The following is a 27,003-nucleotide window of genomic DNA, read 5'->3' as shown; positions in this document are numbered from 1 at the left end:
GATGGTGGCCTCTTGCGAGGCACTCCCGTATGCCCAATTCCACACCAGGGAGCTACAGAAGGGAATTCTGTTTCGTTGGGACAAGCTCCCGTCTTCTCTGGATTACCAGATTCAGTTGAGCCATCTGGTCAAGTCTTCCCTGGTGTGGTGGCTGACGTCTCCGGTGCTTCGGACCAGGTAGTCTTTTATACCGTGCTGCTTGACAGTGGTCACGACGGATGCCAGCCTCTCCGGCTGGGGGGGGCCTTTTGGGCACCCAGTCAGCCCAGGGGCGCTGGACTCAGGAGGAGTCCCGCCTGCCGATCAATGTTCTGGAGCTCCGAGCGATCAAGCTGTGCCTTGCCAGGTGGTCCCTGGATCTGCAGGACCGACCGGTCAGGATCCAGTCCGATAACGCCACGGCCGTGGTGTACGTCAACCATCAGGGGGGGCACACGGAGTTCACCTGCGGCGACGGTGGTCACGCACATCCTTCGGTGGGCCGAAAGGTCCGTTCCGACTCTGTCGGCCGTGTACATTCCGGGGGTTTTCGGAATTGGCAGGTCGTCTACTTGAGTCGCCAAAAGCCGGACCAAGGTGAATGGTCACTTCACCCAGAGGTGTTTCACAGCCTGTGCCTAAAGTGGGGCACTCCACACGTGGACCTTCTAGCGTCCCGTCTCAATCGGAAGGTGCCACGGTTCGTGGCCAGGTCGAAGGACCCGTGGGCGGACGCGTTGGTGGCGCCTTGGGGTCCCTATCGCCTAATTTACGCCTTCCCTCCTTGGTGGCTTATTCCTCGCCTGCTGCGCTGAGTGAAAGCTGTAGCGATTCCAACAATCCTGTTGCGCTCCAGGCTGGCCACACCGCTCCTGGTACACGGACCTGGTGCGTCTGGTGGCAGACACCCCTGGCGTCTACCCCTGTGAGAAGATCTTCTGTCGCAGGGTCCGATCTTCCGGCCTGTTTTACAGTCGCTGGCTTTAACGGCGTGGCTGTTGTGAGCCAGGTGTTGTAGGACCAGGGCCTGTCAGGCTCGGTGGTTTCTACCGTGCTGTGTGCACGGAAGTCTACTTCACGTAAGGATTTACCATCGTACGTGGAAGACCTGCGTCTATATGTGCAGAGATGAAGTGGCACCCCCGTGCATACGTGGTGTCTAGGATTCTGCTGTTTTTTACAGTGGGGAGTGGATCAGGCTCTCGCCTTGAGTGCGGTTATGGGTCAGATTTCAGCTCTGGCTGTTTTACTTTCAGCGACCATTGCCAGCGCACCCCTTGGTGCGCTCGTTTGTGCAGGGGGTGTGGCATGTGGCCCCTCCTGTGCGCCCTCCACTGCTCCCATGGGACTTGGATTTGGTCCTCTCTGTGCTTCAAGATGCTCTCTTTTGAGGACGTTCGGAAGTTCCCTTTAGTTGACTCTGGTTGCTATTACATAGATCAGACGGGTGTCTGAATTGGCGGCCTTGTCCCGCAAGGCTCCCTACTTCGTCATCCATGAGGATGAGGTGGTGCTGCGACCGCAGCCTTTTCTCCCAAAGGTCGTTTCGGCTTTTCACGTTAGTGTGGACATTGTTCTTCCATCCTTATGTCCTCAGCCGAAGAACCCGAAGGAGGCCACTTTACATTCCCTGTATGTGGTTCGGGCTCTTCGTGTGTATTTATCTGCTACGGCTCCGTTCCGGAAGTCGGACTTGCTGTTTGTGTCAGTATCGGGTCCTGAAAAGGGTCTGGCGGTCTGGTCGATCACCATTTCTAGGTGGATCCAACAGATTGTGCTTCAGGCCTATGCCCTGAAGGGGCGGGCGCCTCCCTTTCAGGTTACGGCACATTTGACCAGGGTGATCGGTGCCTCTTGGGCTTTCCGACATCAAGCCTCTGTGTTACAGGTGTGTAGGGCGGCGACCTGGTCGTCAGTCCTCGCTTTTCAAAGTTTTACAAGGTGGATGTGGGTGCATCTTCTGATGCCTCCTTCGGCCGCAAGGTGTTACAGGCGGCAGTTTAAGGTTGGAGTTCCTCCGTTGAGTAACTCCGGTTTTTGTTTGGGGTGTAAGCTTGATTGCTGTGTTGTTGTTCCCACCCCTCGAAATTTTTGACACTGCTTGGGGACGTCCCTAAGGTCAAAGGCTGCTGTGTCCGTCCATGACCATGAACGGAAGAGAAAATAGGATTTTTGTACTCCCCGTAAAATCCATTTCTCTGAGTTCATGGACGGACACAGCACCCACCCCTCCTTTGTTTGTACTGCTTGTTGGGAACTGAGGCTGCTAGAGCAGAGTGTGGGTTATACCCAAGGGGCCACGCCCCCTGGGAGGAGCTGCACTGAGGAATGTGTTGTTAACACCTAAAGTGCTTTTTTTCTGCCTAAACTCTCCTAAAGGAAGCGGATATAACCCTAAGGTCAACGGCTGTTGTGTCCGTCCATGAACTCGGAGAAATGGATTTTACGGTGAGTACAAAAATCCTCTTTTGTCATTCAACCGAGCAGGCTAAGCGGGGGAAAAAAGCTCAGGAGCTGCTATACTAACAATCCTATGTTAGTACAGCGATGATCCCCCCCCCCCCCCCCCTTAACTTTTGCATTCTGACTGGGGAACCCCCCGCCAAAACGCACTGGCTAGTGCTCTTCACTATTGGCTGAGAGCGCTGATCGGGTGCCGATCGGCAGACCTTTTTTCCTTAATGCCTATTCGACAGAAGATGGCCTGGCTGCCATACACACAGGCTGAATATCGTCCCTTTAGAAATGCATTAAAATTGATTGCTTTACAAGTACAGAGCTGTGTCTCTATTTAACACATTATGGAGAGCCAAGGACCACTGGGCAAAATCATAGTCTATGTCCTGACCCAAGTGCAGCTGGTTCCTTTTGGGCTATTAAAATTTCAAAGCAGAAATCCTATTAGTGTCATAGTATGCAGCTGGTTCCTTTTGGGCTATTAAAATTTCAAAGCAGAAATCCTATTAGTGTCATAGTATGAATCCCAACCATTGAGTAAACAAGCAAGTTTTTGTCTAGCCATGGCCTAATGTGAAGCCTGATTGAGGCCCCATTTTCATTATGGGATCTCTCAGCTGTTGATGAATTGATGTCTGTTTTATCTCTTTATGCAGCTGTATTCCTGGAAATCAGCTATTGTTAGCCACAGAAGGATTCCTCACTACATTGTATCAGTTTAAGCAATGCCCTGAGGTACTAATGAGATGGTTGTTTCAGGTAAGAAATTTTAGTTGGTGTAGTCATAATAATAGATATGAAAGTGGAGTTCCACCCATAGAAAAGTCAGCAGCTGCAAAAGTGTAGCTGCTGACTTTTAACCACTTCCAGACCCGCTAATGTACATATACGTCGGCATTTTAAAGATGGATATCTCGGTAATGGCAGCAGCTGCTGCCACAACCGAGGTATCCATCTTTAGTACCAACGGTCCTGTACACGATAACGGCGGTCTTCGCGTCAAAACGTCAGTCCCGCCCAGCGTCTTAAAGAAACTTCTTTTTTTTTTTTGACATTTGAAAAAATTAGTTTCAATTTTTTTTTTTTTTTTTTTTTTTTTTTTTTTTGCATTTTAGTCTAAATATAAGATCTGAGGTCTTTTTGACCCCAGATCTCATATTTAAGAGGATCTGTCATGCTTTTTTCTATTACAAGGGATGTTTACATTCCTTATAATAGGAATAAAAGTGATCAAATGTATTTATTTTTTTTCACTGTAAAAAGTAATAAAAGAAATAAAAATAAATAAGAAAACAAAAATTTTTTTTTTTTTAAAGGGCCCCGTCCCGACGAGCTCGTGCGCAGAAGCGAACGCATTTGAAAACGGTGTTCAAATCAAACAAGTGAGGTATCGCCGTGATCGTTGGAGCGAGAGCAATAATTCTAGCCCTAGACCTACTCTGTAACTCAAAAAATGCAACCTATAGAATTTTTTAAACGTCGCCTATCGAGATTTTTAAGGGTAAAAGTTTGACGCCATGCCACGTGCGGGCGCAATTTTTAAGCGTGACATGTTGGGTATCATTTTACTCGGCGTAACATTATCTTTCACAATATATAAAAAAATTGGGCCAAATTTATTGTAGTCCTTATTTTTTTATTCAAAAAAGTGATTTTTTTCCCCAAAAAAAAAAGTGCGCTTGTAAGACCGCTACGCAAATACGGTGTGACAAAAAGTATTGCAATGACCACTATTTTATTCTCTAGGGTGTTAGAAAAAAATATATATAATGTTTGGGGGTTTTAAGTAATTTTCTAGCAGAAAAAACTGTTTTAGTCTTGCAAACACCAAATCTGAAAAACACCTAAGGTCCTTAAGTGGTTAATAATCGGACACTCACCTGTCCCCAGACCCAGTGATGTGTGTGTGTGTGTGTGTGTGTGTGTGTGTGTGTGAACGAAGCCCCAGCGCCCGGCTGTGGCTTCACAACTGGACATGCACGAGCCACGCTGTGATTGGCCGGGCAATCTTCTGGGACCTGTGGCGTGTCCGGGGTGGGGGGGGGGGGGGGGGGGGGGAGGTGAACTTCTTTCCGGTGCCCGGGAGGAAGTGGGAGCTGGATGCCTCTAAAAAGAGTGTTTTAGAATGGCATGTCAGGGGGTCACCATCACTTAACGCGGAAGTTACATTTTTGTGTGGAACTCGGCTTTAATAATAGTTATAGATTAATAGATATTAGTATTAATGGAGATTGGACATCGGCATCATACTGGTACCGTTATTTAGAGCCGGCGATTGGCTATCCAGGCATAACGACCGATCTAAGATCTAAAAGCTGCTCGGTTGTTATGCCGGAGAAGCGCGAGGTGACATCCATCCCCCCCCCTCCCGCCGTCTCTAGATGCTCTGACCGGGCCTCCAGTCCCACCGGGAGACCCCAATGCCTCCAGTGTCTAGGCGCAGACTGGAACGAAGCCGTAAATGGCTTTGATTCAGTCTCTGCAATGTAAACACACAAGCGGCGTCATGACGTCACTTCCGGGTTACTTGGCTGCCAATGGCGCCAGATTTAAAAAAGTACACGGTATTCAGATTCGCAATTTTCGGCAATCTAAATACTTTGAAGTGCAAAGGAGGGATTCTGGTGAAATCACACATGTGAGGTATCACCGTGATCGTCGGGGCGAGAACAATAATTCTAGCACTAGACCTCCTCTGTAACTCTAACCTGGTAACCATAAAAAAGTTTAAAGCGTCGCCTATGAAGATTTTTAGGTACCGTAGTTTGTCGCCATTCCACGAGTGCGTGCAATTATAAAGCATAACATGTTTAGTATCTATTTACTCGGCATAACATCATCTTTCACATTATACAAAAAAATTGGGCTAACTTTTTTTTTTTTTACCTTTTTTAATATTTAAAAAATTCCTCCTCAGTATAGACACCCCCCCTTCCTCCTCAGTACAGACACCCCCCCTTCCTCCTCAGTACAGACACCCCCCCTTCCTCCTCAGTACAGACCCCCCCCCTTCCTCCTCAGTACAGACACCCCCCCTTCCTCCTCAGTACAGACACCCCCCCTTCCTCCTCAGTACAGACACCCCCCCTTCCTCCTCAGTACAGACACCCCCCCCTTCCTCCTCAGTACAGACACCCCCCCCCCTTCCTCCTCAGTACAGACACCCCCCCCCCTTCCTCCTCAGTACAGACACCCCCCCCCTTCCTCCTCAGTACAGACACCCCCCCCCTTCCTCCTCAGTACAGACACCCCCCCCCTTCCTCCTCAGTACAGACACCCCCCCCCCTTCCTCCTCAGTACAGACACCCCCCCCCCTTCCTCCTCAGTACAGACACCCCCCCCCCTTCCTCCTCAGTACAGACACCCCCCCCCCCTTCCTCCTCAGTACAGACACCCCCCCCCCTTCCTCCTCAGTACAGCCCCCCCCCCTTCCTCCTCAGTACAGACACCCCCCCCTTCCTCCTCAGTACAGACACCCCCCCCTTCCTCCTCAGTACAGACACCCCCCCCTTCCTCCTCAGTACAGACACCCCCCCCTTCCTCCTCAGTACAGACACCCCCCCCTTCCTCCTCAGTACAGACCCCCCCCCCTTCCTCCTCAGTACAGACACCCCCCCCTTCCTCCTCAGTACAGACACCCCCCCCTCCCTCCTCAGTACAGACACCCCCCCCTTCCTCCTCAGTACAGACACCCCCCCCTTCCTCCTCAGTACAGACACCCCCCCCCTTCCTCCTCAGTACAGACACCCCCCCCTTCCTCCTCAGTACAGACACCCCCCCCTTCCTCCTCAGTACAGACACCCCCCCCTTCCTCCTCAGTACAGACACCCCCCCCTTCCTCCTCAGTACAGACACCCCCCCCTTCCTCCTCAGTACAGACACCCCCCCCTTCCTCCTCAGTACAGACACCCCCCCCCTCCTCCTCAGTACAGACACCCCCCCCTTCCTCCTCAGTACAGACACCCCCCCCTTCCTCCTCAGTACAGACACCCCCCCCTTCCTCCTCAGTACAGACACCCCCCCCTTCCTCCTCAGTACAGCCCCCCCCCCCTTCCTCCTCAGTACAGACACCCCCCCCTTCCTCCTCAGTACAGACACCCCCCCCTTCCTCCTCAGTACAGACACCCCCCCCCTTCCTCCTCAGTACAGACACCCCCCCCTTCCTCCTCAGTACAGACACCCCCCCCTTCCTCCTCAGTACAGACACCCCCCCCTTCCTCCTCAGTACAGACACCCCCCCCTTCCTCCTCAGTACAGACACCCCCCCCTTCCTCCTCAGTACAGACACCCCCCCCTCCTCCTCAGTACAGACACCCCCCCCTTCCTCCTCAGTACAGACACCCCCCCCTTCCTCCTCCTCAGTACAGACACCCCCCCCTTCCTCCTCAGTACAGACACCCCCCCCTTCCTCCTCAGTACAGACACCCCCCCCTTCCTCCTCCTCAGTACAGACACCCCCCCTTCCTCCTCCTCAGTACAGACACCCCCCCTTCCTCCTCCTCAGTACAGCCCCCCCCCCCTTCCTCCTCCTCAGTACAGACACCCCCCCCCTTCCTCCTCCTCAGTACAGACACCCCCCCCCCTTCCTCCTCCTCAGTACAGACACCCCCCCCCTTCCTCCTCCTCAGTACAGACACCCCCCCCCCTTCCTCCTCCTCAGTACAGACACCCCCCCCCTTCCTCCTCCTCAGTACAGACCCCCCCCCCCTTCCTCCTCCTCAGTACAGACACCCCCCCCTTCCTCCTCCTCAGTACAGACACCCCCCCCCTTCCTCCTCCTCAGTACAGACACCCCCCCCTTCCTCCTCAGTACAGACACCCCCCCCCTTCCTCCTCCTCAGTACAGACACCCCCCCCCTTCCTCCTCCTCAGTACAGACACCCCCCCCTTCCTCCTCCTCAGTACAGACACCCCCCCCTTCCTCCTCCTCAGTACAGACACCCCCCCCTTCCTCCTCCCCAGTACAGACCCCCCCCCCTTCCTCCTCCTCAGTACAGACACCCCCCCCTTCCTCCTCCTCAGTACAGACACCCCCCCCTTCCTCCTCCTCAGTACAGACACCCCCCCTTCCTCCTCCTCAGTACAGACACCCCCCCCCCCCTTCCTCCTCCTCAGTACAGACACCAGAGAGCGGTGTGTGTCCCACGAGCGCGGGCCACTCTTCCTCTGTGTGTGTAAACAGAGAGGAGGGCCGCTGCGCTGGGTGTATCAAGATGGCCGTGGATCCGGAGCTAGGCCGAAGCCGCGGCCTTTCCTGATGCTATGGCCGCGGTGGCAATCCGCGGAACACAGTGTGCCGATCCAAAGGGGGTGACCCCTTTGGATCACAAATCAACAGTGATCCGTTGCACCACTAGCGGCCATGTTAAATATCGGCCTAATTTGGATAAAAATCGTCTGATTTCTCAAACGGCCGAATATCGGCCGATATATTGGTCAACCTCTACTTCTGACTCAAGGTTACTTCTGAACATGGAGACACAAGAAGTTTAAGATGGAGAATGCCATTGAAATATTTGGCCACCAGGGAGAATCAGAAGGGCAGAAAAGTCTGTGAGACATTACAGCAGAGGGACCCAGGAAATGCAAAAATATCCCTGAATATAGAACCAAATGAGAACTTCCTGCCTGTGCACTACATGATTATTTCAAGGCAAGCAGTAATGGGGATTATTCCATAAAACATAAACAGTATAAAGTAGTTCCATCCCAGGCAAACTAAGAACACTTCACTAGCGGTATGGATTTGTTTTAAATTGCTGGTTAAAAGGTTTGATTTAGTTTAACTCTATTTAAATCATAATTTTTAAAGAGCAACTGTCATCTCCGTCCCACAGCGTTTCCTCCTCTGACCTGCTGTTGACTCACCGACAGTCCCATTTGTTTTAATAGGACCGCTGTTGATGGGGCAGTCGCACAACAAGGTGAGGGACGTGGCGGCAGCAGCTGAGTGGATGCCCACTAACAGGCAGCCATGATGAATCTAAAATGACAGCTGCTCTTTAATTGTAAGGATTATTCTTGCTGGTAGTTAGAATAATAAGCTATCAGGTTAGTAAAACAGCGATATCGGAACAGATTCAATCATACAGTTTGTAGTGTACATAGGTTTTGCAAAACAATGGGATAAGAATATTCCTAAACTTTGTTTTATCTCATGGTTACTGTGAAATTGTGTGAATGCAGTGCATGTTATCTCGGCTTGCAGAGCTAGGTAATTCATTGAGTTTGGCAAAAATGCAGAATATACAGCCTCATGCTATATTACTAAGCTCCATTTCATGCTGAATAAACTAAATTAATAATGTATCTTAAATGGAAAACTATCTTAAGATAGATTTTTACTCCAAAAGCATTTTATTTAAAAAAAAAATGGATAAAAATCAAAACAATCTTATTTTATTTTTAAAAACGCTCATTTATATCCACCCTGTTCATTAGTGAAGGGCCATCTGAAAAGGGGAGAACCCACCTTGAGCCCTGTTATCTTGGGAAATGTTCTGCTAGAACATCCGCACTACTTGGTAAGGGTGAGTGGCAAGGTGGATAACTGTAGGATTTATACAATAAAAATAAATAGAGTCCTCTTCTATTCATTGAAAGACACAGCCATATTGTAACCAATAGGTGTTGGGCCACTGGCAGGAGGCAGATGCTAGGTACTACAATAAAAACACAACCTGCTGTGTCAAACCCCCCACATGCAACACAAAGCTCCCCCCTTATTTTCTTTCTTTTTTTTTTTTTTATGTGTTTAGGAGTTAGAACCATTCTTATTTTCATTTTTTTTAATGTTCTACTTGTTACTGTGTTGTATAAGAACTATCAAGCCCCTGCATCTATAGTAATTCGCCCAGTCAGGTTTTAATACATTTTGTAATCCTCTCCAATGCATTATGGCTTTTTTTTTTCTCTATTTTGTCAATGCTGGAATGATTATTTATTTCTGTATATTTTTTTTGCTCCCTTTTTGGAGTGGATTTGTATTTCATATTGTCATTGTAAATCATTTTTCTTGCAGATGGTTTCTGTTCATCCATCTTACGCCATATCCATTAAACTTTTAAATGCCTTGATTGAAATAACGTGCAACCATCGTAAGTATATGTTTATACATCCTGCTTTTTTTCCTGTCTTGGTAGTTGATTATTACAAATATATTCTTTCCTTTAGTTACAAATCTTGAAGAAAAGCCCTGGGTTCCAACTTTACTGGACATAGCAACTGTGTTTGCCAACATGGGGATTGCCTTCAAAACTCTTTTTTCTCTTCCACACATTCAGCCAGCTTTCAGTGACTCTGACCTAGTGTAAGTGCCTCACTTTTTATTTCCCTGTCTTTCCTGGTTTGTAAAATATCTTGTTGAAATGATGCTTGTTCCGTCATTAGTTCTGCGGCGAAATAATCTGAAATGCACAAGTGGTGGTTGTTGCTGTTGTGTAGTATATCAAAGAATTGTATAGAAAACCTGCACTGGAGCATAGATGTTATGAGTAGCTGCTTAAAGCGGTTATATATCCCTTTTTTTTTTTTTTTTTACTTTTACCTACAAGTAAGCCTATAATAAGGCAATCGGCAATCTGATGAGGAAGAATCACTGTGAAGGGGACAGGAGCAATCTGATGCATCGGAAGAGCTTTTTTCAGCCTCAGACTCTGAAGTTGCAGGTGCAATCTTTTACAGAGGCCATTCGTGCCACATATAAGTTGCCCTCAGCCAAGATAGCTGAAACCCCTACCTCCTCTTTGGGGTCTTTAAGGTCTCCACAGGCTTTATATACCTTCCCAGTCCACCCATTGCTGGAAAAACTTATTTAGCTGATTAGGAGCACCCAGATAAGCTTGTTTTCTCCTCTGAAGAAGTTTTCTTTACTTTATCCCATGCCATGGAGGAGAAATTCACCAAGAGATGGAGTGTACCAGCGGTAGACGCTGCTATCTCTTTTGCGTGAATAAGACTCTATCCTGTCCAGTAGACATGTTCAGGTGTTAGGAGACCCAACGGAGAGAAAGCTGGAATCCCTACTTAAACTTCTTTTGCTATGGCTGGCGCTGTAGCTCAGCCTGCAGTAGTAGCGATTGGCATGTGTCAGTCCCTAAAGGATCAAATGAAGCAGGTTATCAAAATTGTTCCTGCTCAGCAGGCCAAAGTTTTAGCAGGCCTTATATTTTGCGGTGGATGCTATTAAAGATTCTATTCAGCAAGCATCTCGCCTTGCTTTTCTGCTAGTTCATATGCGCAGGATTCTGTGGCTGAAGCACCATGCATGCAGGGCCGATCCTAGAGTCAGACGCCTGGGTGGCGAAATATTTCTGGCACCCCCACATGGGCGTGGTCATCTTGCCAACTCCTCCCCTTTACAAATGTTTATATGGCAACGACTGAGATGCTCCTCTAAGGAGTCTTTGTTAGCCTGGGATCCTCCCACAATCTCTTAACAATAAGCAGAATACAGGAAGAGAAGCCGAGTACTCTAATGGTAATGGTCTCTAATGGACACAGAGAGAGAGGGCCTCTGTTGAGTCTGTTAGAAAGAGCCCCCAGACATACTACAGGAGACGGTCAGAGACTGCAGACATGATACAAGGGATGGTCAGAGACTGCAGAAATGATACAAGACATCAATGCAGCCTCCATCAGTGCCCACCAATTGCAGCCTACCAGTGCCCACCAATTGCAGCCTACCAGTGTCCTTAGATTGATCACACAGAGCAGCAATCACCTGCTGTCACGGAGCTTGGATTCAAACTTTGTGGGCTCCTATGATGCACGTCACACTGATTACATTTCACAACATTGGATCAATGTGCCGTCTATTACAGGAGCCCAGTCTAGGAGGCGGGACTTTCTTACAGCACCGCATGGCATTTCGGAAAGCTCAGTGCGGTATGTGTGACCAGGGCTGGTGCAAGGATTTTTGTCCACACAGGCAAAGGTGTATTTTGGTGCTCCCCACTGTCCTCCCACCACACCCCTCCCTTCCACAATGAAATTCCCCTTTACATGAAAGTCCCCAACCTTTCCGCTTTACAATCAAGGTTCTCCGTGCCCCTCTTACATCAGAGTCAGCAGAGTTCACAGATCACAGTAAAGGGCAAATCACAGCGGCCCTTTCCCATGTGATCAGCTGTGTTCAATCAACCCATCGGTACTCATCAATGCCACCTATCAGTGCAGCCACGTCAGTGAAGGAGAAAAATTGCTTAGTTTCTATTATAACATTTTGCAAATAACATTCTTTTTTCATTAGTTTTCCAAAAAAATCTGTGGTGATCAAATACCAGCAAAAGAAAGCTCTATTTGTGTGGGGGAAAAAAGATGATAATTTCATATGGGTACAGTGTTGCAATTGTCTAAGTGTGACAAGAAGGAGCAGTACGATGGGGGCAGTGTGACAAGAAGTAGCAGTACGATGGGGGCAGTGTGATGAGAAGGAGCAGTACGATGGGGGCAGTGTGACGAGGAGTAGTAGTACAATGGGGGGCAGTGTGACGAGAAGGAGCAATACGATGGGGGCAGTGTGACAGGGGGATATTGTGACAGGAGGGGGGCAGTGTGACAGGGAATGGATACCTGGGAAGTATGACAGGAGGAGGGCAGTGTAATGAGGGAGCACTGTGAAAAGAGGGGGACTGTGTAACAAGAGCGGGCTCGGGTCAGAGGCTCCTCCCCTTTCCATTGTATACACTGACACTCTGGAAGTAAACTGGCTGGAGGGACGTGGGGTCTCAGGGGGGCCCCCCCACACTGGCGGAATGCCAGGGCGCAAGTGTGACCCTGACAATTCCGCCACTGGAAACAGCCGATAAAGTTCATATTGCGGGGGGGGCTGCGCCCTGCCTGTCATGGTGTGCTTTCTGGTACTGTGCCAGTGCTGCTGAGCTTGATGAGAGCAGGGGCGGCGGCAGCGTAACTTTTCTTCAGGGACTGTCACCCCTGGCTTCAGTGCTCTCCTGGCGCCCTAGCAGCTGCCGGCTCTGTGTGTGACACACGGAGAGGAGGAGGGAGGGGAGCAGTCTGACACTTCGGCGCCCCCCCCCCCCTGCAAAAAAAGTCTGCAAAACAGATCCTCAAGGCCTCCTTATGAAGGGGCGCCCCTGCTCGATCAAGTGGGGGGGGGGGGAGGCTTCTGCGATTCTCAAGGGCTTGTGTAGGAAGAGATTCAGGATGGGTCATCTCCACAGTATCTCTGGGTTACAAGCTGGAATTTCGGGAACTTCTGCCATCTCGTTTTCTAAGATTGAGCGTTCCCAAGGACCCGGTAAAGAGAAGGCCCTTATTAGTAGCATTAGACCACTTCCTATCCCAAGGGGTAATCAGAGATTCCCTCAGAGGAGCAGGGTGCTGGGTTTTATTCGAACCTCTTTACGGTTCCAAAACCAAATGGAGATGTCAGACCCACTCTAGATCTCAAGGATTTAAATCGATTCCTAAACATCCGCTGCTTTCGTATGGAGTCAATACGCTCAGTGGTTTCCACCATACAAGGAGAACTTCTATCTGCATGTTAGGTAAGGTCATTAGAAGAAAAAAAGGGTTACAGTAGGCTACACTTGAATGATCCCGATCCAAGAAATAATAAACTCAGGAGTAATATCAAAGAGTTTATTCTGATAATAATTTAATCAGTTGGATCACATTGAATATCACAACACAATTAAAAAGGCATGGTATTGGGTACATCTAACCATGAGCACACATAACATACAGGACATACAGTAGACAAACATTGACACACGACGCTGTCCGGACTCTGTCGGGGTCAGTCATTGGTTTTAGGCACTATAAACAGTTAAGGTAAGTAATGGGGTATATGATGTTCAATAATAGATTGACATGGGACTGCCAATTGTGGCCCTAATAGTATACTGACCAATGACTGATCCCTAAGGGAGGGAGGAAGGGGGGGGAGATGTGAGAGGGAAACGGGGGGGGGGGGGGAGTATGGGGATTGAGGCGATTGCGGTACATAGACGATGTCTTAATGTTATGGAAAGGAGACACCGAATCATTGCATAGATTTATGACCGAGCTCAATCGGAATGGACGTAACATCCATTTAACCTATACAGTTAATCCAGAACATCTATCCTTTCTTGATTTACTAATCACCCTAAAAGAGGGTAAACTGAGTACCTGTACCTTTCGTAAGAATACCGCGGCCAACACCCTCCTATATGCCACCAGCCACCACCCACACTGGCTCAAAAACGGTATTCCGGTGGGCCAATTTATGCGCATAAAACGCAACTGTTCCAACATCTGATTACCGCCGCGAAAGTCACGACCTGTATACGCGATTCCGCGAACGGGGTTACTCGCATGGTCAAATTAAAAAAGCCAGAAAACGCGCGGCCATCAGAGATCGCGTGGACCTGTTGACCAAAAAGAGATCATTGGACCAACATGGCATGAACTCAAATGAGCCCATTAGAATAATAACCCCATTTGGCTCACAGTGGAACTCGGTTCGAACTACCCTGGAGAAACACTGGGGCATCCTAACCAATGCTCCAGGCCTTTCTAAAATAGTCAGTGCTGTACCCAAATTGGTGGCACGACGTGCCCATAGTCTTGGTGACATCCTAATTAAATCGGAATTTGTGAAAGAACCCAACGCCACGTGGCTGTCTGACTATCCAAGATCTTTGGGCATGTTCCCCTGCAATAAATGTCAGATATGCCCCTATGTCGACCGCACATCCTCCTTCCAGGATGCCCACGGACAATGTGATTTTGAGATCAGGGACCTGATAAATTGTTCGACAACCAGAGTGATTTACTTAATCACATGTCCCTGTCCCAAAATTTACGTGGGAAAAACGAAATGTGCCCTGAAAGTTAGGATAGGTGAGCACTTACGCGAAATTAACGAAAAACAAAAAACCCCTGAAAAACCACTCGCCAAGCATTTTGCTGAACATCACAATAGATGCTCCAAGGGCATGACTGTGAAGGGAATGTATGCCCTTAAATTACCTGGCAGACGAGGTGACTTTGACCGTATCCTCCAACAAAAAGAGAAGTGGTGGGTATATCGTCTCAAATCACTTGTCCCCGTTGGCTTGAACACTGAATTAAACTTACAAGTCTTTCTAAACCCATAGGATAACTTTGATTATGTCCTTACTCACTCCATGAGACATAAATTGTGATGCACATTGGGACATCTTGCACACTATTAAAGTTCACTCTGGCTATTTCCTCCTCCTATACTCATAACACCTTTGATACATGATTGTCAAATGCCCAAAACAAACACCTTACACTATCTCAAGTGAAGCCTTAATGACTGTCAGGTTACTCATACAGTCCAAAACATACCTAAATTTGTAACATCTATCCAAATGTATAATTGCTCCCACTCGCTCTTAGAAGTCAGTGATTTCCACTGCCCTAGATCTAGATGAAGCGATTTAGATATTGAGTTTTACATGAGGAAACCATTATTACAATTTTAGGTAGGACATAAATAATCCTGGCAATAATAATTATTTGTTCAGCCAACAAATATCTGTTTTCCCTCCCCCTCCCTTTTCCTCACCTTCTTCCCTGCCGTGCACTCCCTCTCCTTCCCCCACTGTGTTCCTACTTTCAAAATTGAACACCGTTCCTCAAAATGAGCCAGACCAAATGAAGAAAGAAAAACGAGCATGTAAACAAATCAATTCTTTTGGGAAATTCAAAGTAATTTAAAGTAATCTATTTCGCTTAATCTCCATGACCACCGTAGCGTCTGGTATTCCATGCTGTGGATTAACGTCAGGACGCACTATTTTGGTGTCAGTATCAGCTGTGGATTGCGTATAAAAACATCCAGCAGCTGACATCCCATTACGTCCAGGAAGAAGCTACGCCATTGGCTACGGCGAAACGCGTCAACGTCATCACCAGACGCTGCCCATGTGACCTAATTCAAACCAGGAAGGAACACGGAGGAACGCGAGACGGAGACGGCGATTGAGGCGCTATACCGGGCTATTCAGCCCATGCTCCGGATACGGGGTAACTTAACTCCTGTCCCAACCTAGTTACTTGCACTCTCGGATACATCATTTGGGACAACCAACCAGAGGTTTGCAAATACAGGACTTATCATCACCCTGATCATTTTATAGAACGAATGAAGCTCAACAAAGGTCTGTAACCAACTTTCATTTTGAACGTTATTACTTGGAGCCATTTGGATGATTATATCCTTTGAATTCCTACTAACATCCAACTTGCTATTGTCAGATATATTTGGGGACCCAGCTGCTTCAATTTGAAAAACAACATAACTCATATGACTCCCGGTTATTGAGTCACACTAACCATCCTATCTTGACACGCAGCAGTACTGTCATGGCTCTGCCTACCTAGGGTAAATATATTCAAAATTGGCGGTGCGAGACCTATATACACCCCCATTACCCATACTACTTAAATCAACATATCTGTGCATTTCCAGATATTGAATGCCTTTTTCATTGATAGCCCATTGTGCACTGCATCAATGTCATTCAAATTACTGAATATTTACCCTGATTGCCAAGGCCATATAGTGCATAGCCTTATTCCAGACCAAGTGAATTACCATTCATTCAAATGATCATTGATCTATTACCATCCAATATAGACTGAGAATTTTGAGACAAGGTGCACCCGTGCATCCTTCACGTGAGGAAGCAACTCCGTCATCAACGGTGAACTTATTCATAGTCCATTACCCAATTCTTCAGTCTAGTGATACCTGTTGCAACATTATCGCCTCAATCCCCATACTCCCCCCCCCCCCCCCCCCGTTTCCCTCTCACACCTCCCCCCCCTTCCTCCCTCCCTTAGGGATCAGTCATTGGTCAGTATACTATTAGGGCCACAATTGGCAGTCCCATGTCAATCTATTATTGAACATCATATACCCCATTACTTACCTTAACTGTTTATAGTGCCTAAAACCAATGACTGACCCCGACAGAGTCCGGACAGCGTCGTGTGTCAATGTTTGTCTACTGTATGTCCTGTATGTTATGTGTGCTCATGGTTAGATGTACCCAATACCATGCCTTTTTAATTGTGTTGTGATATTCAATGTGATCCAACTGATTAAATTATTATCAGAATAAACTCTTTGATATTACTCCTGAGTTTATTATTTCTTGGATCGGGATCATTCAAGTGTAGCCTACTGTAACCCCTTTTTTCTTCTAATGACCTTACCTAAGATCAATTTTCATCTTCCCTTACCCCTGATCTTTGTTATCTGCTAATTTTGATATATGCTATGGTTACGGCCTCACTTCCATCATTGATGAGAGATCCCACACATATCTATCAACTATCTAATCAGACTTGCCTCTTCCCCTATCCCTCTCCCCTCCCCTCCCCTTTAATGCCTATATTCTATCTGCATGTGCCTATATTTCCCGCTCACCAGATTTTCTTGCGGTTTGCAATAGAACAACTCCACTTTCAATTTGTGGCTCTACCCTTCGGTCTAGCTACCGCACCTAGAGTATTTACGAAGATTCTGCCCCCACTCCTGGCAAGACTAAGGGCCCAAGGCATAGCGCTAACATCTTATCTGGACGAAGTGCTACTGATAGATCAGTCGGTGTCATGCTTAAACCAGTGTGCTCAGCACAGTCAAATATCTAACACCTAGGCTGGGTTCGCAACCTGGAGAAATCTTCCTTGCCGCTAGTAAAAAGGCTGGAGTACCTGGGTTTGGTCATAGACACAGCCCAGAAAAAACGGTTTCTCCCCCAGTCAAAGGTAAACTCTATAAGAGACCTTGTCCACATAGTGAAAGCATGGAAAAATCCTTCCGTTCGCCTTTGCATGAGGTTATTGGGGAAGATGGTAGCCTCATTCAAGGCTGTTCCTTATGCCCAGTTTCATTCAAGGCCGTTGCAGTACGGCATTCTGTATGCTTGGAACAAAAGGATCCATGCCCTGGACTTACCAATATGTCTAGCACCAGAGGTGCTCCGGAGCCTCAGTTGGTGGTTAATAACCAAGAATTTTCAGAAGGGAAAATCGTTCATCCCAGTTAGCTGGAAGATTGTGACAACTGATGCCAGCCTTTCGGGCTGGGGAGCAGTCCTAGAAGAGGCTACGGTCCAGGGGAAATTGTCCGAAACCGAAAAAACCTTGCCCATCAATAGACCCGGGCAGTGCGTTTTGGCCCTATGGGCCTGGACGCACAGGTTACCAGATTGTCTTGTCAGAATACAATCCAACAATGCCACAGCAGTGGCTTATATCAATCGCCAAGGGGGCACCAGAAGTCTCGCCGCCCAAAGGGAGGTGAACCATATTCTGGTTTGGGCAGAGAGGTTTTTACCCTGCCTATCGGCGGTCTTCATTCCATGAGTAGAGAATTGGCAGGCGGATTATTTAAGCAGCCAGTAGTTGTTCCCAGGGGAATGGTCTCTCCATCCCGACATCTTTGTGGCCATATGCCAAAAGTGGGGTACCCCGGACGTGGATCTATTGGCCTCCAAGTTCAACAAGAAGTTAGACAGCTTTGTGTCAAGGACAAGGGACCCACTCGCATTCAGGACTTATGTATCAACTTTGTTGCTATCAAAAATACTGCAGATCTTTGTTTTTAGATTTCCCCCATTGTATTAAGGTGCTATTAAGTCTATTGCGTCTAAAAAAAAAAAAAAAAAAAAAAAAAATTATAATTGTATGGGACAACAATTTTGGCAGCTGTATAATTCTTTCAATGTAAACTATTCCCTCTCTTTTGTAGTGTCAGTCAGTTTAGACCTTGACATGTACACATACATATGGCTAAACATATGCAGTAGCTAAATATGCGTTTCCAATTATGACCACCAACTTTCCTTATTTACAGATCTGCAGTACCTGGATCGGTGTCAACAGAACAACAAACTTTGTGCACAGAACAAATTTTTTCTCGTGTTCCAGCATCTCAGATGGCTCATGTAATTAAGGTATCAGCTTTATGGTGATTTGAGATAATAAACTGATAATTCATTGCTTTAGTCACAGGCACATATGGAAGGAAAAGTAGGGTTTTCCTCCATCACACTTAGGCGGATCGAAGCGGGTCCGATCAGCCAAAGTGTGACGGAGTAAAACCCTACTTTTCCTTTCATCTGGTGGATCAGATCGGGTGACAATGGACTCTACGGTCCGTCGTCATCCAATCCCACATTGGGGAGAGCGGCGCTTTGACAGGTCGGTCCCTGCACAGTGTGCAGAGACCGACCTGTCATCTGCCTGCTCAGCGGGGATCATGACATCCGTGGCTCCATAGAGGAGCACATTCAGGTCTGCCTAAAAAAACTGGAAGTGTGAAAGGGCCCTAATGGTGTTGCGTTCCTTTAACAAAAATCAGTTTCCTGTCTCTCTTTAAACCTGCCTTGCCATATTGGAAACCAATCCTACAAAAAAGGATTAACACAAAAACAATACAGTCCTTAAAAATGTCCTTTGATGTTGGCATACACCTACACTTGCAGTAGCGACAACACTTTGTGTATTCAGACATGCATCTGCTTAAAGATTGTCCACTTGTGATGTATAAATGCTTGCATACAGCTCCACTTGCAGCAGCGGAGTAATCTTGTTGATCTATTCACACTTTCATCTGCTAAAGTTGTGTCCACCTCTAAAGTTGTGTCCATATGCAGTAGTGATTATCCCCTCATCCGATGTGCCCTCACCTGGGGGACAAAATAAAAAGAAATTACCTAGATGTGTTTTTTCCTACTTTGGGGGTCTGGGATGATGTTTTCTCTCTTGTGGGTTGCCTCCTGGATATAAATCTGCCTCTCAGTATGGCTAACTCCACTCATCCATATTGCAAAAGAGAAAGCTAAACATTATTATACGGGATTTATATAGCGCCAACAGTTTGTCCAGCACTTTACAACATGAGGGCATACAGTACACTTGCAATACAATACAGGAGGGATCAGAGGGCCCGGCTCATTAGAGCTTACAATCTAGAAGATGGTGCTTATCCTTCTTTTTTTTTTTTTTTTTTTAAACATCCCGTTTTTATTAATCGTTTCTACAGTAAAATAACTCTGGTTTTACATGTGCTGCAAGCGTACCAAAATATACATAGCAAAAGAATCCTCGTAACATGGGTATCAAGCTGCCAGACAGTGTTGGCACAATCTTAATGTGCCTCTGTGTGACGTCAGACTGGGCAAACCGTCTATCCAGTCATCTTGTATCCAATCTGACAGGCCCTTTCACTACATAGTCAATGGTAGATCTAAAAAAGATTGTACAATCAGATTGTATAGTGTATGATGAGTTTTACAGAACCCAGAACACACTTCTATTTTCAATACCACAGCTCTATTCGCATTGGCTGTTATCTGATCATTCGCCACACTCTGCCCCTTGAACAATCTATGCAAGAGGATAGTTAAGGTAATAAAATAATTTAATGCCTGTGTATTTAGTGAGAACAGCAATCACTGAATGATTGCATTTAATTTTAAAAAATGTGCACCTGGAAGTGGGTGGTAGGTAGCGGGGTAGACGATGCAAGATGTTTGTGAAGTGTGCGCATGCTAAGCGCTGGTGTGAGGTCAGCTAGTCAACAATACAATAGTGGTTCTTTTACCGACACAGTTGAGTTTGAGAGGCAGTGACATGAGGATCGCAAGTAGAGTTGTGGACTATTTTTTGTTTGTTTTTTCCACTTAGTTTGGGGTGTCTAACTTGTGGCCCAAGAGAGTTGAGCATGGCCGGGCACCACTAGATGGATGCCGGAGATGCCATGCATAGTCTAGCAGATGCTGCGGTTGCAAGCACAGCCAAGCCAGGCCCAGACACTTCTCGTGCTAGCATCAATATGTGCTGCACAGTCTAAATTTTCATTAAATTTGCCAAAACTATGGATTAGGAGAACCCACCTGAGCAATCCATTCAATTTGTATCAAATTAGGAAGGCCTTTGCTCTCCATAGCTGATGGTAAATCTAAAGGAGATTGGTCAATTAGATAATACATTATATGTCCGCCTTTAAAAGAATAAGTAGGAAAGTGGATACAAATGAAAATAAAACGGGTATATCAATGAGGGTGGAAGTGGCCCAGTTTGGTAAAAAAAATCCCTAATCTGTGATAGAGTAAGGCAGTTGCATGATGGGATATGAAGTTTCCTGGAAGGTCACATGATGCCACAGGAAGTGATGTGGGCAAAAAGCATTTGTTTTTAAATTGAACCTAGAGGTCAAGATTCAAAGCTGCCATGTACTAGGTAAATGAAAGATAAGCACATTGGGATGGCTTGGGTAGAAAAGACATTAGAAAAGGTTTCTGTGTGTTATGAAAAGTGAAATTCTGCCTGAAAAGGTGAACTTGGCCTTTAACATCACCTCTGTCTAGCGATCAGAGTGCTGACCAAAGCCACGGTAAAGGTGAACCAGAAAGCAGCAAAGTGATCAAACTGGCTAGTGCAGGTAAGTGTGACACAAGATTGGCTGCTCAAAACTGCAAATCGTTTGTTGGGTAAAATAGTAAAGTTGAATCTGCACTGCGTATTTATCGCTTTGTCTGGAGTACTTTTTATTTTTTTATATATTTTTCACAGTACAAGAACAAAAGCATGTACCTACCATAGAGCTTAGTAGCCATGATTCATAGTGCTTAATAAAAGCGAAAGTTGAAAAGGGGAGGTATATTTATCTGTGTATATTGAAACAGCATAACATTTCAGAGCAAAACAATATAGTGAACATTGGTACTTTCAGAAGTGGAAGCAATGTGAAGTTGTATTTTAAGATCAGGAATGCAATTCAATTTTTTGATGCATAATAATCAGTATTTTTACAGTTCTGTATGTTTGTTCGCAGTTCTTATGCTTGTGTACAGCAGTCTATAGAGAGAGCTATCATGACCTGGAAATCCTTGCACTTTTGGTGATGCTTTTAAAAATACATCTGGAAAAAGAAATAAAAGACATTCCTGTGATGGACTTGCATTGTCTCATTGCCAATCTCCTGCAAAACATCAAGGACTGGGTAACTATTGTAAGTAAATATAGCAAATTTAAATAATTCTCTGATTTCAATTCTGCTATATAAAATTCACTGATCTTTTGTTTGTCTCCAAGATGCCGGAATTGTGCTTTGCTATGAGCGAACTTTCCAATCACCATCATAATTTCCTAAAGCTGCTACAGCTTGTGCCTACCTTTGAGATTCGTGGCAGGTAACTTTCTGAGATGACTATATTCCTTTAATATAACTCAAGTAATTTATTAAAATCAATCTTTTTGCTAAAGGGGCTTGGTTTTCCAGCTTTGCATGGAGACCTACATTTTTAAAGCAGGCCATAGATGTGATTTTTCTTTCCTGCAACCATGGGTTTTTATTGTATGACCATGCATGATGCACAATTTCAATCATCGGGCATTGAACATTCCATTTGTGTATTGTTGCAGTTGTTCATTCAGAGCACCAAGTTTTTTTCATGTTCCACTCTTGATGGTTATACGTTTTAATCGACTGACTGCATTGATGGGGGAATCCATCCCGCAGCGCTATTGTGCTCTCCCGTCTCTGCTGAAACGGCTGAGAGTCTAACAGTCTAGTACTGGCTTAAGTGTACGGTATTGTGCCTTCCTTCCTTGCTAACAAAGATATATTGGTATCAGTTGCCAAGAAGTGGGTAGGGGAGAATCTTGGTTTCAGGCTAAGGATTGAAGTTTTGTCTCAAAACAATAACTTTCCCCACTGTACTTTTGAAGGGCTCAGATTCCCCTTCAGGGAACGATGTACTCAGAGAAATATGCAGTTCACCATTGCTGACCACTTTCAACGGTGCTAGTTTCCTGGTTATCATGCTTGGCATGCAGATCTACACACCATTTCTTTATTATAGGACTTTTAAAGGTACTTCATGTGTCATTAAATGCTACTCATTAAAATTAATCATATTTTATTTTACTCCTATTAAAATACCATAAATGCATACAAAACATATGCAAATTGGTAATGAATATCCAATATAGTATTTCTACATTTCCTGTACCCCACACCCGAGCATTGGAAACTTCTTCAGGAGTTGAGGAAGATGATGGTTGTCAGCGCCATTAAAACCATTTGTGCCATCTGTGCATGCAAGGATCCAGCCAGAGAATGAAGCAATGGGGGAACCACAGAGGTTCCTGCCCCAATTCTGGTGTTGTACTTAATATCAGAGTGTGTTGAATACCAATAATTTGTTTTAGCAGAAAGGAAGATTCATGTCTGAGTATATTAATTATTTCAAAAGACTAGAAGGTACCAGATTGTTTAGACATCTTTTTGGAATGCACAGACTTCATCTGTGTAATTAAGCATCCATCTTAAAGCGGGAGTTCACCCATTAAAAAAAAAAAGAAAAATCTCCCCTTAGCTTCCTGCTCGTTCGGTCTAGGGGAATCGGCTATTTATATTAAAATATGAGCAGTACTTACCCGTTTTCGAGCTGCATCTTCTTCCGTCGCTTCCGGGTATGGGTCTTCGGGAGCGGGTGTTCCTTCTTGATTGACATTCTTCCGAGAGGCTTCCGATGGTCGCATCCATCGCGTCACTCGTAGCCGAAAGAAGCCGAACGTCGGTGCGGCTCTATACTGCGCCTGCGCACCGACGTTCGGCTTCTTTCGGAAAATCGTGACGCGATGGATGCGACCGTCGGAAGCCTCTCGGAAGCCTGTCAATCAAGAAGGAACGCCCATTCCCGAAGCCCATACCCGGAAGCGACGGAGAGGATGCGTCTCGTAAACGGGTAAGTACTGCACATATTTTAAAATAAATAGCCGATTCCCCTAGTAATAACGAGCAGGAATCTAAGGGGGAAAAGTGCCCTCTAAGGGTGAACCCCCGCTTTAAGATGAGCAGTACATGAAGATCATAACAGTTGGTGTAAAAATCTTATTTTTCTCCTGTATCTCCAAAGTGATATCAATGCTGTCTGCTGATGCTCAAACTAGTGTTTTTTATATCCACATTGCTCCCTCTATCCCATGGAATATAGAACACTAGCTAGAGCATCGGTAGTCCTCATTGTCGCTATGATTTAATGACGTGTGTAGTACCTTTTTTAAAAATCCTGTGCAGAAGCGAACACATACGTGAGAAGCTCCCGCGTATGAAAACAGTGTTTAAACCACACATGTGAGGTATCGCTGCTGTCGGTAGAGCGAGAGCAATAATTCTAGTCCTAGACCCCCTCTGTAACTCAAAACACGCAACCTCTAGAATTTTTTTTAAACGTCGCCTATTGAGATTCAACGGCTGCCATTTTATTCTCTAGGGTGTTAGGAATTTTTCTTTATAATGTTTGGGGGTTCTAAGTAATTTTCTAGTAAAAACAACCTGTTTTTAACTTGTAAATAACAAATCTCAGAAAGAGGCTCGGTCCTTAAGTGGTTAAAATTTGTTTTGCGTGTACATAAAATTCTCAAAGAAGGGATTATGGTATTCCGCGATTTATGTTGGAAACCTTTCCTTGTACATTTACTCCTTGAAAAGACTACACTTGCTACATGCTTGTTCTAGGTTCATGACCCTTAAAGTATTAAAGCAGATCTTCTCCCTCAAATTTAACTTCCCATCTCTCCACCCCTCCTACCTTCCTCTGCACAAATGGCGCACTTTTTGATGTTTATGTTGGGAAAAGAGTTTGGGCCGCCCCCCGCAATGCACATCACTCGCCTAATGCGAATGCCATGAACTGGGATATGCACGTCACATATCCTAGGAGGCAAAGTCCTTTTTTCACAAAGAAGGGAGGGGGGCAGGTCTAGCAGCAGGTCATCGGCAGGCTGCCAGCAGAGTGGCCACCTGATACTGTATGTATTTAAAATATCACTATTGTGTAGATGTGTGTATCATTTTTTTTTTAATATAATATCTGAATTTAAAGAAGAACTAAACTGTATTTGAGCATCACAAACTGAAATTGCTATTTAATTCATATAATAATCAAACTCCTTCATATCTAAAGCAAGGGCTTTGAAAAACGCCATCCTAGCATTTCTAGCCGCAGCCATATTGAGTAAGGGCAGATGATTTATGCATCTGCTCTAAATCATTCATCCCGGATTATTACATTCAAATGGGGAGCTAGTCTCCAGTTTTCTGTAACCTCCAAAGTGCAAAAGATGTGCATTATGGGCAAGTGAAGTGAAAGTAAGTATAAGCTTCTAGTGGAACAGTCATTAAAGTGAATTTACTTCCTGGAATCCATTTCCATTTAGCTTGGGTATGCAGGTATAGAGGGCACGCTTAGCTGAGAAAAACCCTCCCCTTCTCCAGATTAAAAAAAAAATGCCCTTGAAGACTCCTGGATTGTATGTCAGTTTGGCTGAGGCCCGGAAGCAATTGAAGACATTTAAAAAAAAGTTTTAAATGAGAAAAAAAATATCTTCCTATATATTTACCAATGAAAATAGTTATGGTTGATTGAGAGGGTTTAATTCTGATATCATATACTGTATAAAATACTCATCATAGTGGACATGCAGGTCACAAGAAGAAAAATGTTTGCGTATCCGAGTTTTCTTGATATCGTAACAAGTTGTTGTTGGAAACGATGGGAAATAAAAACATAATTTGTTAACAAAAACCTGGGCCCTGTATACTTGCCATGACCGCACAAATGTGCATTGTGTTCTACTTGTTTTGAAACACTATAACAATAAACATGTAAAAAAATATATCTTGCCTTTTGACCTGCCCAGTAAATGCAACAGCTGTAAGCTGAGTAACTGATCATTTAATAATCAGATATGTTAAGAGATGTTTTGTATCTTATCCATTTTTTTTTTCTTCACATCAGAGAACTAAGAAGACACGTCAGCCTTATTTTCATATCGAATATCCAGAATGGACACTGTACAGATATACCTCTGGATTATGTGTCTCGGGTTTGTACCTGCTGTTGATATTTATATATATATATATATATATATATATATATATATATATATATATATATATATATATATATATATATATATAGTTAGTGTGTATCTTATAGTTTTATGGTTTTTGGTGGGAATTCCTTGTGGCATGTTGAGATGTACTCAGTGGTTCATGTTTGCTTATCAGATGCTGCTGTTGTGTACGTGTTTGTCCCAAATGAAGCCATCGTCTCTGGTGAGGAAAATGCAGTCCCTTGAAGAAAATGAAGCAAAGACATTCCTGGAGTTGGATCAGGAGGTATTTTATAGTTGTATATCTATTGTAGGAGAAGCTGTAATTTCTGTTGGAGAATAATGGGAGCTGGGACCTATTTATAGAAAATGCATGTCATTTGGATATTGGTGAAGTTGTGCCATGTCTACGGCCAAAGTGCTGTATAAAGCGTACCCAAACAGTCCTTTTGCTGCAGAAGTCGGCACTGTCTGGAGTCTGTTAGATATGCAGTTACCATGGTGCTGCACGTGATCAGCTTTGACAGCTATTTGAGGGTTGACATCAACACAATGGACACTGTACGGTGTCACCAGAGGCATGCCTTGAATTCAGCATATGTTGGTAAGCAGAATGTTATGCGTTTTTGATTAAAGTATAACTAAAGGCAAAACTTTAATTTCTCTTATCGTCCATGGACGGACACAGCTCCTTAAATCTTGACAAGTGGGTTATGTTCCTGTTCACATGAGAGGACTAGGCAGAAACATGTTGGATAATTAAATACATGTTACTTTAACAGAGTTGAACAACATTTTTTTTAGTAGTCTGCTGTTATCATTGTGAAATCTCATTAGCGGGCATTTTGTTATGGTCGCGCTATGGTGCAGCTTACTATTGCGGTCGGCCTGTTTACTGTGGTGCTCTGAGGCGTCCGGCGGCCATTTTAAAGGTGGTTTTGGCCTCTAGTGCTGGCTTCTACAGCGTGCAGCACAGATCTCCTCATGATTTTACCTCACAGATTTATAGCTTTATCTCGCAGCCTTTTTCCTTACATACACGCTGTGTTCTGAGGGCGGGCAGCCAGGGCTGTGGAGTCGGTAGATAAATGTTCTGACTCCTCAGTTTTGTTCAATCTTCTTTTATTTGTTTTTAAATAGCAAAGCAAAAATACACAGAACCCTAGGAGGCATTCCTCTGGTTTAAATCAATCAACTCATATATAAGGGGGTTATATACCTGACAATTCAGACAATACAATAAAAAATAATAATTCGCTTTTCGCCCTGTCATTCCTGTCCTTCTCCATACATAACCGGGGATCGGGGAAAGAGAAAAAAAAATCCGTAATACATTATATAGTTCTCTCTTATGCTAATTCTCTACCCCGTTACCCCAAATCTACTTCATTAATCCACTCCCCTAATACCATTTTGCCTCCGTACCCTTTTGCCCCCGTCCCAGCAGGAAATCCATGTCCCGTCGAGATTGGGGCAAGTATTCTGTCCCCTCTCTGCCTTGCCTCCCCTTTATCCCCCCATCTGTAAAGTAACCCAAAAAACAAATGACTCCTCAGTTTTATGTACTTCCGACTCCCCGACTCCGACTCCTCTGTATTAATATGCAAATGTATTTTATACATTCCTTGAGGGAAAGAAACGCAACCTACCACAGGACTACTGGCTGGG

At 45.3% G+C, this 27,003-nt stretch overlaps 1 protein-coding gene across 4 annotated transcripts in view; it reads left to right on the top strand.

The window, feature by feature from the left end:
• The window catches only part of SLF2 (SMC5-SMC6 complex localization factor 2), a 99,996-nt gene that overhangs the window by 53,260 nt on the left and 19,733 nt on the right, over positions 1 to 27,003 (top strand). For all 4 annotated transcript variants that reach the window (XM_040361895.1, XM_040361894.1, XM_040361897.1 and 1 more), the window contains exons 9-16: positions 3,093 to 3,195; positions 9,458 to 9,533; positions 9,610 to 9,745; positions 18,281 to 18,380; positions 21,266 to 21,442; positions 21,526 to 21,623; positions 25,239 to 25,326; positions 25,511 to 25,621. In XM_040361895.1, the coding sequence (XP_040217829.1) occupies positions 3,093 to 3,195; positions 9,458 to 9,533; positions 9,610 to 9,745; positions 18,281 to 18,380; positions 21,266 to 21,442; positions 21,526 to 21,623; positions 25,239 to 25,326; positions 25,511 to 25,621 (889 nt within the window). The remainder of the gene's footprint in view (positions 1 to 3,092; positions 3,196 to 9,457; positions 9,534 to 9,609; positions 9,746 to 18,280; positions 18,381 to 21,265; positions 21,443 to 21,525; positions 21,624 to 25,238; positions 25,327 to 25,510; positions 25,622 to 27,003) is intronic.

The sequence above is a fragment of the Rana temporaria genome, chromosome 8, assembly GCF_905171775.1.
Source record: "Rana temporaria chromosome 8, aRanTem1.1, whole genome shotgun sequence".
NCBI lineage: Eukaryota > Metazoa > Chordata > Amphibia > Anura > Ranidae > Rana > Rana temporaria.
The sequence above is the reverse complement of the archived record's forward strand: the minus strand, read 5'-3'. Positions and strand labels throughout refer to the sequence as shown.